At 38.1% G+C, this 14,658-nt stretch overlaps 1 protein-coding gene across 5 annotated transcripts in view; it reads left to right on the top strand.

The window, feature by feature from the left end:
• Positions 1-12,488, top strand: part of marchf8 (membrane-associated ring finger (C3HC4) 8) — a 106,962-nt gene extending 94,474 nt beyond the window's left edge. For 4 of the 5 annotated variants that reach the window (XM_047351195.1, XM_047351197.1, XM_047351193.1 and 1 more), the window contains exons 6-9: positions 3,465-3,645; positions 4,496-4,631; positions 6,912-6,926; positions 9,354-12,488. In XM_047351195.1, the coding sequence (XP_047207151.1) occupies positions 3,465-3,645; positions 4,496-4,631; positions 6,912-6,926; positions 9,354-9,658 (637 nt within the window). In that variant the 3' untranslated portion in view covers positions 9,659-12,488. The remainder of the gene's footprint in view (positions 1-3,464; positions 3,646-4,495; positions 4,632-6,911; positions 6,927-9,353) is intronic. The other variant, XM_047351196.1, reaches the window with a different exon arrangement.
• Positions 12,489-14,658: the final 2,170 nt, after the last annotated feature.

The raw sequence follows: 14,658 nt of genomic DNA, 5'->3' as shown, positions 1-14,658 counted from the left end.
AAATGGTTTGATAGAGATTATAAGCTGCCATGATAACTTGTTTTCCATCTCTTTTACTGTTTATTTTTATTTACATTTTAAGACCCCGACTTAAAGTGGATAAGTGCGTGACGTCTGCAGTTTTGAGTCCTTCTCATCTGCACACACGCAACACTGAAGTAGCAAATGGATACCTCTTTAATATGGATGACTAATCGCTGCAACCAGATGTCCTCCTAATCATTATGCTTAGCCTTGAAAAACAAGGCTGCTTCAATCAGGTTCTAACCAGCACAGGAAACGCCTACAGGCAAAAACATAATTATTGATACCCTTACATGAATAACCTACAATGGTCACTGAAATGTATCAAAACTGACAAAAGTAGTAATAAAAAAACTATTTCTCAAAATCAATAATGAAAATTCAGCATTGTTTTTGAATTTTGGATCAACAGAATATTAATAAATCGTTGAAATCCAACCATTTCTGTAACCCTGAGGTCCTGCTGGGTATTAACATATGTCCTGGCTGATCTGGTTATAAGTCTAAGTCAGGCATTAAAATGTGATCCCATCTCAGGTAATCACTTTACATGCAGATAAAGACATAGCCATGTCAGTACATGGGTCGTCAGCTTAGAAATTAACAGATCAACTGTTGTTTCTCAAATGCTTTCAGTCACTTGAATTACGTTAGGATTTAGGTATAAACATGCCCGAGATTCATCTGAGTCACAATTCCATTGAGTTATTTTGGCTACAGACTTTTATAAGGTCTACTGTGTAACTTAAGATGTGATATGAGAAAGGAAACTGAGAATAAATGGACTAATGTGGGACTTTGTAAAGCTCACCATCAGCAGGCAGATTTTAATCCATAAAACAGCATTGCAGTAACACAAAAAAAGCTGCACCAATGTGACTTGGCATTCCAGAGGCTTTGTGCTTTGAATAAGTAATTTTATAATGAGTAGACCGCAGCAGGTTCAGTCAGGACAGTTAAAAAATATTAGAGAGAAAGTCACTAACTCGTGTCTCTGAAGATTCTTAGTCATGGCAACTACTAGAGGCTTAAATCGAAGGCAACTGCACTTTCTCTCATTTTTTCTGAATATATTTTGACACCTATCATGGAGTCTTTGTCAATTCTGGAGGCTCGCAGTTGATCAGCCTGAGGTTTGGGAGCTGCTGTTCTTAAGCACATGGAGGCCAATCCTTCTAGGTGCATTCCAACAACCAAAAGAGATTTCTGAACCTATTCACAGGTACTTGAATAGGTTCTAAGGTTGTCTAAGGTTTGAAGGATGCCCTCTCCAGACTGCATGGTTCTGTGCATTTTTGGTCATTATGCTGTAGTAGGATCCATGATCTGTGACAGACCTTTAGACAGTAGGCAGCACATTTGAAAGACAATCAAGAAAAGCTTGATAGTCTTAAGTCATTGTCCCCTCCACAGATTCAAGTCACCATGTGCGAGATGAAGCAGAGCTGTTCCAGAACATAATCAAGCCTGTTTTACTGTACGGCCAGTCTGTGAACATAGAGCTGTTGTGATTGGTGAAAAAGCTCCAGTTTTGTCTCATCTGTCCAAAGGACATTGTCCTAGAAGCTTTGTGGTTTATTGACGTGCATTTTGGCCAATTCCAGTGTTGTTTTTTTATTAATTGCTGTTAAGAGTGTTGTCCTCCTTGTGTGTCCTCCATTAAGTACACTTTGGCTCAAGCAGAAAAAGATTATGCATTATGATGCTGATGCACCTTTGTCCTGGAGTTCCCCTCTGATCTTTTTGGGAGTTCTTCTTGGCTCTTTTGTTACCTTTACCATTATTATTATCCATCTCTTGAATTTGTCATTAAGTTTCCTCTTGTGTCTACATCCAGGAAGGTTGTTCATCTGTAAATACAGGAACGTGTAGCTGTGTGGAGATAGTCTCGTAGCCTGCCCCTTTAAAAAAAAAAAAGAAAAAAAACCCTAGCCCATTATTTTATTTCCAAGCTCCTAAGATAACTCTCTCCTTAGCTTTCAGTGGTTTATCATGTTCACTGTGCTTACAAACCAAGATGCCAAACTGACTACACAGAGACGTTTCACACTTTTAAAAAGATGGACTGGTTGATTACAAGATTCAAGCCACCAGTATTGCTAGTTGCAGGACAAACTTTAGATCAACATCTCCCTACAGTCAGTTATTTCCTGTTAGTAGGATAGCATTATTTTTGTTCAGGCCAGTTTCATTATTTAGTTTTGGATTTATTTAGATTTGTCACTTTGAAGGTATTTCAGTTTTTCCCTTGTTTAATGGAACTCTACCAACAACTGTGCCATTTTTTGCACTCTAAATGTCTTATAGAAAGCTTGTTTAGATATTGTTTTTGAAAACTGAAAATTGTGAAGAAATATGTTGAAATATTTATATATATAATAATAGGAAATAACGCTTTTCGTGGCCAACATGTTTGGCAGTGTATTTCAGTGATGCCCAACTAAGTTTTACATTGATATATCACATGTTTACGCAGTTTTATTTAAATATTTTTAGTTCTTCTGAGCAACAAAACAAAAAAAACTTTCTTAATTTCTAAATGCTTCGCAGCACTGGAATATCACACAAAATACACCATTCATGGTGAAATTTCGCTGTAAATTGAAAACAAAGAAACAGTGTTCATAATTTCACAGTATTTAAAAAACATTTTACCAAAAATGACATGATGTAAATATTTTCATTTAAAAGCAGAAATGTGCCATATACTCCTACTGACATAACATGTTGGTTTGATCTATAGCATTTAAATGATGAGTTTGATACAGATAAGGCTCTGGCTACAGTACTGGTCCCTAGATGTACTTTTTAACTGAATGTGCTTTTTGCACAGAATAAGATTCCTTTTTACATTTTTGCTCTTTATGGAATAACACTGAGAGTCTAATAAGCTGATATTGGTTGGTTAGTAAGTCAGTCTGTCTCCTCAGGAAGCCAGCCTGCAGTCTGCTGCTTAACAAACATCCCACACGTTAACTGCAATCTTAAAGCACTTTTTCTTGAATTCGAGTGATGCATGAAGCTCCTTTTAGTTTCCACTTCATGTTTTTTGCAACCAGATATATTTCCATTGAGTTGAACGTCTCTTGTTTTTTCTAAAATAGGGAATAGTGTAGTTGACTTTTTTCAGCCAGCTGTCCAGCAGTGTGAAGCCACAGGTGTTGGTAGGGAGATGCTACATTACTCTATACATGCAAAGAAGACTCCGGTCATTCTGAAAATTTCGCTGGCATCTGGTTGAAAGGACTTTGAATTGTGGGAACAGTATGATAAAAAATTTTAGCTATCCAAAGTCTAAATGGTACGCAACATCTTTAAGCGTTGCAACGTTTACCTTTTTGGATTTGTCTTATTTAAATTTCCTCACCCACATCTTTATTTTTGTCAGAGCTGTCTTAAGTCCAGTTTTGTGTTGACTGCATATTCTTGGTTTCCAACAGGATTTGTCACTGTGAGGGAGATGACGAGAGTCCTCTGATCACACCGTGCCACTGCACAGGGAGCCTGCGCTTTGTCCACCAGGGCTGTCTGCAGCAGTGGATCAAGAGCTCAGACACCCGCTGCTGTGAGCTCTGCAAATATGAGTTCATCATGGAGACAAAGCTCAAACCACTGCGCAAGGTACAGCTGTGTTTACATTCATTTAAAGTAGAACCCAAAGTACCCCACACTGTTTCTTTTATTAATTCACTCAGGGTTTTGTTCTGGCTTCATTTTCAAGTGTTCTTACTAATTTGACGTCCCGTGAAGTTGAAAAACTCTCTCGAATCTGTCAAACTGATAACACAACCATGACTGTGAGCTTTGAAGCTGGGTTCACAGTAAGAGAGGGAGATGATTCATATGAAATTATTTCAACGAGGCATACATCCTTTTTAAAGGTTGTAATCAATTGCTGTGGTCTGAAGATAGCAGGACACTCTAATTAAAAATGTTCCACCCCTCATTAGCTGCACTATAGGCCTTGAACAAATGGTGCTCTCTTAATAGCTTCTCAGTCCCATGGGTGAACGTTGACATTTTTGACACATGAGTGTGCAGAAAAAAACACGATGAAACGGGGATGATGGTCACATCGTGGGATGTCTTTCAAACTGTGGATTCAGGTCGTGCTGCAACATGCTTTTAATGAAACCTACCCCACAATTGGACAATTTCATGACCGGAGTAATGGATTTGGATTGTTTGAAAAAAACACTATTTATTTACACACATACAGTTATTTAAAATTGCTGGGCTCTTTAAAAGCATTGTTAAAACCTGGGTGCTCTTCAGTGTGCTGGGTCGTACTGAACCCCTCATTTTCTGCATCTATTCTCCTCGCCAATTGGCACTGTGTAGCTCAGATCCTCATCTCAGCATCTAAATGCTTTACATCCAACATTTATCCCCTAAAAGTGTCCAGAATAAGTGCCCAATTTAAATGAATGCGTCTGTTTTCTGTCTGCATGTAATTTTTCATCTGTTGCAGTGGGAGAAACTACAGATGACAGCAAGCGAGAGAAGGAAGATTATGTGCTCAGTTACCTTCCACGTCATTGCAATCACCTGTGTGGTTTGGTCGCTCTACGTCCTCATCGACAGAACAGCGGAGGAAATAAAAAATGGTCAGCAGAGTTTCAGATACACACAAAAAAAATACTAAAGACTTAATGTAAAGACCATAGTCTGTGTGTTTGTGGTAGACCATGCACCGTGTTGGATGAGCCATTCAAAAGCAATTTATCATCATCTGCCTGTCACTCATTCTCAGAACTAAAGATAGCCTGAAAATCTTCCATGTGGTCAGAAATGTGTGTAATTCACATGCAGAAACTCAGCAGAAAACAATGTATTTTCATTAGTGATTGAAAAACACATTTATTCACATTTTATCTTAAGGCTCATGGAAAAACTATTTAATAAAATTACTGTTTAAGCGGAGGGCTAAAAGTCTATCCAGGCCCTTTGTTTGTAAGGGCAGTTCACGGTGAGCTGGTGTGAAAGGAAGGAGTGGAGTCAGCAAAACATCCTCACAAGGACAAATATGCAGGGCGGTGGCATGACTTGTGAGCATGTGGTTCTGAACATGCATTATGCGTCATCTGTGTGTGCCAGAAAATATTTCATCTGTCATTGTGACACATACATGCATGTTAACCAAAGCTGAACAGAGTGGCTGACAGACAGTCAACATACAGGAAATGTAATAATTTATGGGAAACAAATCAATTTAGAGGAGCATTTTCAAGGAGAAGATCAATGCCATTTTGATAGCTTTAGTTAGCTGCCAGTTAGCTTAGCTCCAAATAAAGACTCTAGCCAGCCTATATGAAGGAAGTTCACTTATCTTTTAAATTATCGACTTATGGCATAATGCCAGTGTGAAAGTGATATTCATTGTTTATAGTTAAAAAATAGCTTTTTAAAAGTTTATAGTTGAATTTTATTTTTATTTGAAGGGCTAGCTTGCCTATTCATTCAACAATGTAGTCATCCAAAATAAGTTTGGGCACATTTGTTTAAACTGACTGAATATTCGGCTTTATTTTGTGAAGAAATCTTCTCTAACAGAAGAGAATCACTTTGAGGAGTGCCTTTTAGGATACGATTTCTAGGAAAACCTCTTCTCACCAATGATTGTCATAAAACTGTTCAGTAACAAGTCAAACAAGCTGCTTTTTTGTTTTGTTTTTTTAAAACAAAAAGATAATATGGCATTTTTATTCATATCTTATGAGCCTAATGTGTATAAGAATGAAAATAAATAAGTTGGTTAAAGAAGTTGGATGGGATGCTTTTGCATGTTTCTTGAGCTGCTTCTTAAATCCATCCTGAGCAAGTGGAACAATTTACTTTAAGGAGCACTTTGAAGGTGAAGGTCAGTGCCTTTTTCAATCACTTAGGCTAGCTGCCAGTAAGCTCAGGAAGGGATAAGTGAAATGGAAAAGAAAAAAAAAATTTTTTCCATTGTTAAAATTTATTTCTACGTAGCTTAACGCATATCAGAAAGTGTAAATTAAACGTTTGCAGTAGAAAAAGGGCTTTTTAGGAATAGCAAGCTCCATCATCTTGTTTTTGGTCTTAGCTTTGACATCAACATGCTTACAGATAGGATTGTGGCATAAAACTTCTCATCTAAAACAGTTCTCTGAAAACATTTGTTCAAACATGTTGATGACTGAAAAATCTCTTAGCTTTTATAATTTCTTGATTTTTAAAAAAGGAATGTGGATAGTTTTGTCCTATGACATGAGGAGATGAACCTGCATCTCACCAGGGACAGTGAAACATCGTCCAGCATGAGATGAAATGGGCTTTCAATTTAGAAACTTGATGAAATAAAGTAGTAGGTTAGGACCTCTTTTACATGTTCCATGTTCTGCCTCTCTAATCCATCCTGAGCAAACAGACAGAAGCACTCTGTATCATTGACAGCAGCAGCAGAACCTAAAATGTAGATGGATGCATTAATGCAGAGCCATTATGGCCTCGGCTGGCAGTACATCTTCTGTTACTCATCGCTCCATCCCTGGCATGTACAGCATTACTGAGACGGGGTACAGATGGAGCAGCAGGGTGTTTGTTAAGCCCAACCTGATGAATCAGAAATGTCTGAGGCTCTGAGGACTGTCAGGTTGAGTCACCATGGTGATGTACAGTATTTTCTCACCAGTATTGCTCCTGTGCTGCTGTCATTTGCTCAAACGATCCGAGGACAAATCTGATATGCCTGTATAGCTAAACTCCCTAAAACATTTGCTCATGATGGTAATTGATGAAACAGATTTGATAGATGAGCTAAATTCTCAGATGTTACCACTGTAATGTTTGACCTAATATTAATTTTGGAAATCTGTTTTTGTTTTTTGTAATACGTGACACTTACACTCTCTTTACTCATGCAGCCCGAAGAATCCCAGGTAAACATTTCCACTTTGGCATTTTGACTTTCCGAGTGTGTTTGTTTTTTTTGTCTTTTTCCTCTGTCAGCCTTTTTGTCAGTTGTATCCAGCTCTTTTCCAACTGCACTTTACACCCCAATCCCTCCTCTTTATCTCCTTTCTTGTTTTAATTTAAGGATAAGCAAAATCTCTCCTTAGCAGAACCCAGACAAAGCCAAAGAAAAACATGCTGTGATTTATATTCTTTGTTATACATTATGACTAGAGGTTTTCATTAGACTAGACAACTCGACCATCATTTCATGCAAGAATACCTTCATTTACAATTTTTCATAAAGCGAGGCTTATAATAAAGGGCCTGACATTTCTTTTCAACTTGGATCATGCAGATATTATGTACACCTTTTCACAGGTGGTTTGCATATTTAAACTGTTATAGAATTTAACCCAGAGGTTGTCCTGCATGTTTTAGATGTTTCCCTGCTTCAGCACACCAGATTTCCATTGATGGCTGATTAACAGGCTTTTGCTGAATGGCAATTACCCGAATCAGGTGCGTTTTAAAGCAGAGAGACATCTAAAACATGCAGGACACAGGCCCTCGAGGGCCAACTTTGGACACCCCTGATTTATCAGTTTATTAAGATGAATATTTTAGCACCAAAGATGAGGTTTAGTAACTACATCATGAAGCTTTATGCCCCGATTTAGCTGTGAGACAAACATGTCATCTTATCTGCCTTATTCTATTTCAACAAATATTTGTTTTTCAGTTGTGTAAAACCCCTAAGGCTGCTTGTGGGAGGTAAAAAATAAGTGTTGAGCTCAAATGCTGCAACTGCTCCTAAGGCCAACAAGATGTTTGTGTATTGTGGGAAATCTACAGCAAATACTGTCCATCACTCTAACTGTAGCTTCCTTATTTCATTGTTTGGTATTTCCTCTATTCAGACTGTAAATAGTTAATTTTTTCTAGATTTTAATATTAGAAATTAAGACAAGGATGTGGAGTAGCATTTCCAAATTTCCAAAGCACAGGTTTCTGTTGAAATAAGGTGAAATCGGACACCCAGCTATTTGGCATGTATTACATTTATGCTTTTGAATTGATCTACCTTAAGCATTGATGAAAGTTAATATCAGCCAAAACTTTATACTGAAATAAAAGTTTGTATAAATATATCATGCTGGTTTTACGTCCTATGAATTAGGCTTCAACCAATGCCACAGTTGACCTTTAACACTGTGTGATGAGAAAAAGATCTATTGTGATATCAAAGAGTTGGAAAACTTTCCTAGTTTTTGAAAAATTCAGCAGATTTTCATACCTTTCCTTTAGATATTTACAACTAGGACGTACTGCATTGCAAGTATTGAGAACCCTTGATTTTCTTATTTCATTCACTTTTTGTCAGGTTATAACCACAAATATGAATATATTTTATTCAGACCAACACAACGTAGTGCATACTTCCTAAGTGGAAGGTAAATGGTTCATGGCTTTTATGTTTTTTACAAAATAAAATCTGAAAAGTGTGGCATGCATATCTGTTAATTTCTGCTAAGTAAACACTGTTAAATCTTCTTTTGCTACATTAATAGCTGCATGTCTTGTTGGGGTTCAGGTTCAGCCCTGCATTTAGCTCCATATATCTATACATCATCCCATTATTGCTGATCACCACCATGTTGTATTGTGAGGATGGTGTCTTCAGGGCGTTTTGTGCGTATGTCACAAACTTTAATTTTTGTCCTGTTTAAACAGAGCACCTTCCTCTACATGCTAGCTGTCCCTACAGAGGCGATCTCCTCTTCCTAATCCTTCCATAAAGGCCAGATTTGTGGACTGAACTACTAATAGTTTTACTGTCCATACCTGAGCTGTTATGGTAGCTCCTCTAGAGTTACCAGATAAACATTGGCACATTCTCTGATTAATGTTCTTTCTCTGAGAATATATTGAAAATGAATTATACTAAGGTAAACTCTGTTCACTAATTAGGTGACATTTGAAGGCATTGGGTTGAAAGGGATATTCTTTAGGGGTAAAAGTATGAAAGGGGCTAAATATATCATGCATGTCGCACTATCCAGATTTTATTCATAAAATATTTTCTTATTCTTTACATTTTACAGTTATGGACCACTTTGTGTTGATCTGTCACATATATAATTTGACAAAATGTGAAAGCTTCTTTAGCGAGGCTCTTTATGTGCTCTGTTTGAGTGTTTGCATTTAATAATATCATTCAACTTTGATCTGTTTTGCTTTAAAAGCTTCATCATGCCATCTTTATCTCTGTTTTTAATTTTTTGCTTTCAAAGCTCAAATGACTTAATAGAAACTTTTGATTCTCTTCTATCTTTTGGCACCTTTTTTTGCTTTCTGCTGTGTGTTTGACTTGTGCACATGATTTCCTTTTTGTCTGGTTCTCTCATCTTCAGGTATCTTAGAATGGCCTTTCTGGACCAAACTTGTGGTGGTGGCCATCGGCTTCACGGGTGGACTGGTTTTTATGTATGTCCAGTGCAAGGTCTACATCCATTTATGGAAGAGACTCAAGGCCTACAACCGGGTCATATTTGTGCAGAACCGGCCGGACACATGTAAAAAGCTGGCGCTGGAGAAGCCCCCGCTCATGGAGCCGAGCCTGGAGAGCAAGGAGGCACTGGCCCCCACCCAGTCAGACACAAACTCCTCCCAGTACACAGAGACGGAAGAATACAGTATGGAGGTCCTCCACGTCTGACACAAGGTTCGTTTCATCGGCTCCCCTACTTGTGCTCGCAGAAACAGGCTTGAGGGAAGAGTAGCGCTCGACGTCCCCCTTCTTCTGATGGTAGACTTGAACTGCTGTCCTCTTCTAACTCCACCTGCACTCTTCATCCACACTCTGACCTTTCCTTCCCCAGGACCGGACTGTTTGTACTGACTTCTATAAATGTCACAAAAGGCCTGGAGGTTGCCACTCTACATGCACTGTTCACATTTCCCTTCAGTTGAGCAGATCAGAGACACAAAGACTCCCTGAAAGCCCATCCTTGGTGCATTGTTTTTGGACTTGGTAGAATTTCTTCACTTTTACCTCCTGTGAGTGTTGGATCAATACATCACCATGCATCAGATCTGTTCAACGTTCCACATACTGCCATCTCTGCACTGGTCTGACTGATCGGGCCTTGGAAATGCATTGAAGCACTTTTTTTTTCTGAAGCTCTACAACACCTCCTCTCCTACCTTTATAGGTCTCATCCCTTTTTTATTTTAGAAGGACCTAAATCTTGTATTTTGTTCATTGGGAAGAGCACAGTGAATTATTTTCCTCAAATACACATACTCCAACAGACGCACCCTTCACTTTGATGGCAAACAAAGGAATCAGGGTAGGGAAAAAAAGAGGGAAACCTGCTGAAGGAAACAAAGGGTTAACACCTGTCTCCTCTGCCCTCAACAAATGGACTTTCTGAAGGCTTTGAGAATGTAATCTTTTCTAAAAATGAATAAAAACATAAATAAAATTTAAAAAAAATATTTTTTTTACTAGAGACTGGACATTGCAAGAATAATTTCCATGTCTCGACAAGGTAATGTGAGGCCACAGGTATAAAACAGCATTACTTTTTTGTTTTTTTTTGGTTTAATATCTTGTGAATGACACAGTATTTACAATGTGATATTCCATGTGCTGTTTTTAATGTGAGCTGATGTTTGCTTAGTCATGAGACATTACCACTTTATGCCTTGAGAAATTAACAGCTTACTGTTTTCAGTTTCCTTTTTTGTTATCTCCACCACGCAAATGAGGATTGATTAAACTTTCACAGCTGGCTCTGATTAAGAACCCACCAGATTGTTAATGTGGCTTAGTAAAATTTGCCTCATTTTCGCCTGTGCAGGTCTCGACATTTAGACTCCACCCATATTGTTTGTTTATATTTCAGCAACAAGCTCTAAAAGAGGATTTTTAGAGGATTGGAGCAATTGCATAAACTGTTGTTGGCTTGTTTATTTTCCCAGACTCTCTCACTTGCTCCATCATGTGTGTTTCAGTGTTTTATCACCAGGCTGCCAGCATCATGCCTCTCATTTCCTGCCCCTTCTTTATTACATCTTGCTACATGTTCATGAATTTAAAGGGAATCCTTATTTTTTCTTACAGTCTGATCATTTTTCACGGAAACCTTTACGTTTGCAGTCTTTGATGGAAAAAGCATTATTAATGAGCTGGCTGTGTCGCAACCTGCTGGTGTGCAGCTGAAATAGCACTCTGAAAAAGGCAGCAGTTGATTTCTCTTGGCTTTACTTCTTTCATTTGTGGAAACTCATCAATGCAAGACTCTACAACCATTCAAACAACATTTTCTTAAAAGCTGTCACTGATACCAGAATGCTTTCTGTGACCAATAAGGATGAGTTACTGCTCTGCAGCAGCAATAATCAAAAAGCACATTTTTTCTTTTGCTTTTTTTTGTGAGAATGCATACTGTATTTACATACAAGCCCGTGGCAATTAGAGATCTGTTTAAATAGAAAACATGAGCCAAAGGAGCCCTCATTGCCGCCTATTAAGTTTGATTAAGAATTAGTGTCGCTTCCCAGAATACCCAGCAGGCTCAGTGCAATTAGACAGATTATAAAAGTGCAATTAAGTTTTTCTGTTCTTATTATACAGTAATGGTAAAGGTGTTTAAAGGTCAGGGTGTCCTCTGGGTGGAAAATTAAATTCTTTATTTTTGTGTTTGTATTTATTTGTATCAGAAATAGGGTATCCATTTAAATCCACCCTTCTTTAAGCAGTTTTTATGCAACTTACATCTAGTCTCTTTTTTTCTGGACATTTACAAGAGACAATTTCTTGACACACTTTTTCAGTCATATATTAGTGTTTTTCCTCTTTTTAAAGCATTTGTTAAAATTTGCTTTAAATATGCAACTACAACTAAAACCACAGCATGTAAATTTTTGAAATGAAAACTACTAAGAATAAAGCTGCAGTTTCCCTGAGATGGAGAATTAACTTTGTTGTTTTCATTTACTTTCAACTGCCAGGAGCCGGCTCCTTTCATGAAGTTGACAGTTTTAATATACATTTCTCTTTGATAGTATTTTGCTTTTTACTTAAAGTCAGTCAGTTTCTCAGATAAACATGAAATAGCCAGAAAATGTAATGATCTCCACTTGACAACTTTATAGTCTATTAATCCTAATTCATGTCCGGAAAACTGAGCCTTACTTTCATTTAATGCGACTCTCAACCTCAATATTTTACTCTCAACTATTTTCCCTATTTTTTTATGAAACTGGATCATGTCTGGGACTAGTGGAACTTGCATAAAAAAGCTTCATTTGTTTACTACTGACTGGACTTGAACATATATGACTGTTTTCCCCCCATCTTATATCATTCCACATGTTTTTGTCTGTGAATTTGCTTTGAGATAGTAACTGTAAAGAGTTTGGTAAAAGTGTGTATGTTTTTAAGAGAAATCTTGATGTGTTTTCAGTTGATTTCCAACGTTTGAACAAATATGTAGAATTAAAAAGAACAACAAAATAAAAATTAAGTTGGGTCTTTTTTACTTCGTGTGCTATGATTGTTTATGTAAAGCTAACAGGATTGGTGCGATTTACACAAATGCTTGGACAGGATTAAAGATGCACCACTATTGCCAGATGGGAAAAAAAAAATGTGCCAGTGCAAACATGATTATATGGATTTAAAAAGAGAGTTCGGTTTTTCAGTCAGAATGTGAAAAGGTTGGATTACACTTGTCTCGTCCATAATGAGGCTTTATAGGGAAAAAATTGCTGTTTTCTGTTTATTTATTATTGCAATTTATTTTTATCACTGTTATGCAAAAGCATTCAAACAGGAGACATGGCAGGGCATGGGGCAGCATCATAAAAATCATACCACAAGATTAGAAGAGAATAAAAATAAGTGTACAGATATAAAAATAACCTTTAAACGAAAGAGACTTTCTCGTACTACAGTAGTGAAATGTTTTCTGACAATATCTCTGCATTACTCTGTAACATTATCCTTTTTCTAACCTCAAGTTTGAATGTATGATCACAAATTCAGGCTTAAATGTTTTGTACCTAAATCCAACTTTAACTTTTTACATAAAATACAGGACAAATTAACTCCCTTGTACAGTACTGTTGCAAATTCACCTAGAACCACACCACAGACTAGTTGGCGCATGTACTGGTCCTTCTCAAAATATTAGCATATTGTGATAAAGTTCATTATTTTCAATAATGTCATGAAGAAAATTCAACATTCATATATTTTAGATTCATTGCACACTAACTGAAATATTTCAGGTCTTTTATTGTCTTAATACGGGTGATTTTGGCATACAGCTCATGAAAACCCAAAATTCCTATCTCACAAAATTAGCATATCATTAAAAGGGTCTCTAAACGAGCTATGAACCTAATCATCTGAATCAACGAGTTAACTCTAAACACCTGCAAAAGATTCCTGAGGCCTTTAAAACTCCCAGCCTGGTTCATCACTCAAAACCCCAATCATGGGTAAGACTGCCGACCTGACTGCTGTCCAGAAGGCCACTATTGACACCCTCAAGCAAGAGGGTAAGAAACAGAAAGATATTTCTGAACGAATAGGATGTTCCCAGAGTGCTGTATCAAGGCACCTCAGTGGGAAGTCTGTGGGAAGGAAAAAGTGTGGCAGAAAACGCTGCACAACGAGAAGAGGTGACCGGACCCTGAGGAAGATTGTGGAGAAGGCCGATTCCAGACCTTGGGGGACCTGCGGAAGCAGTGGACTGAGTCTGGAGTAGAAACATCCAGAGCCACCGTGCACAGGCGTGTGCAGGAAATGGGCTACAGGTGCCGCATTCCCCAGGTCAAGCCACTTTTGAACCAGAAACAGCGGCAGAAGCGCCTGACCTGGGCTACAGAGAAGCAGCACTGGACTGTTGCTCAGTGGTCCAAAGTACTTTTTTCGGATGAAAGCAAATTCTGCATGTCATTCGGAAATCAAGGTGCCAGAGTCTGGAGGAAGACTGGGGAGAAGGAAATACCAAAATGCCAGACGTCCAGTGTCAAGTACCCACAGTCAGTGATGGTCTGGGGTGCCGTGTCAGCTGCTGGTGTTGGTCCACTGTGTTTTATCAAGGGCAGGGTCAATGCAGCTAGCTATCAGGAGATTTTGGAGCACTTCATGCTTCCATCTGCTGAAAAGCTTTATGGAGATGAAGATTTCATTTTTCAGCACGACCTGGCACCTGCTCACAGTGCCAAAACCACTGGTAAATGGTTTACTGACCATGGTATCACTGTGCTCAATTGGCCTGCCAACTCTCCTGACCTGAACCCCATAGAGAATCTGTGGGATATTGTGAAGAGAACGTTGAGAGACTCAAGACCCAACACTCTGGATGAGCTAAAGGCCGCTATCGAAGCATCCTGGGCCTCCATAAGACCTCAGCAGTGCCACAGGCTGATTGCCTCCATGCCACGCCGCATTGAAGCAGTCATTTCTGCCAAAGGATTCCCGACCAAGTATTGAGTGCATAACTGTACATGATTATTTGAAGGTTGACGTTTTTTGTATTAAAAACACTTTTCTTTTATTGGTCGGATGAAATATGCTAATTTTGTGAGATAGGAATTTTGGGTTTTCATGAGCTGTATGCCAAAATCATCCGTATTAAGACAATAAAAGACCTGAAATATTTCAGTTAGTGTGCAATGAATCTAAAATATATGAATGTT

Source organism: Girardinichthys multiradiatus, chromosome 22 (assembly GCF_021462225.1).
Source record: "Girardinichthys multiradiatus isolate DD_20200921_A chromosome 22, DD_fGirMul_XY1, whole genome shotgun sequence".
Classification (NCBI taxonomy): Eukaryota; Metazoa; Chordata; class Actinopteri; order Cyprinodontiformes; family Goodeidae; genus Girardinichthys; species Girardinichthys multiradiatus.
Note: the sequence above shows the minus strand (reverse complement) of the source record. Positions and strands in the feature narration are given on the sequence as shown.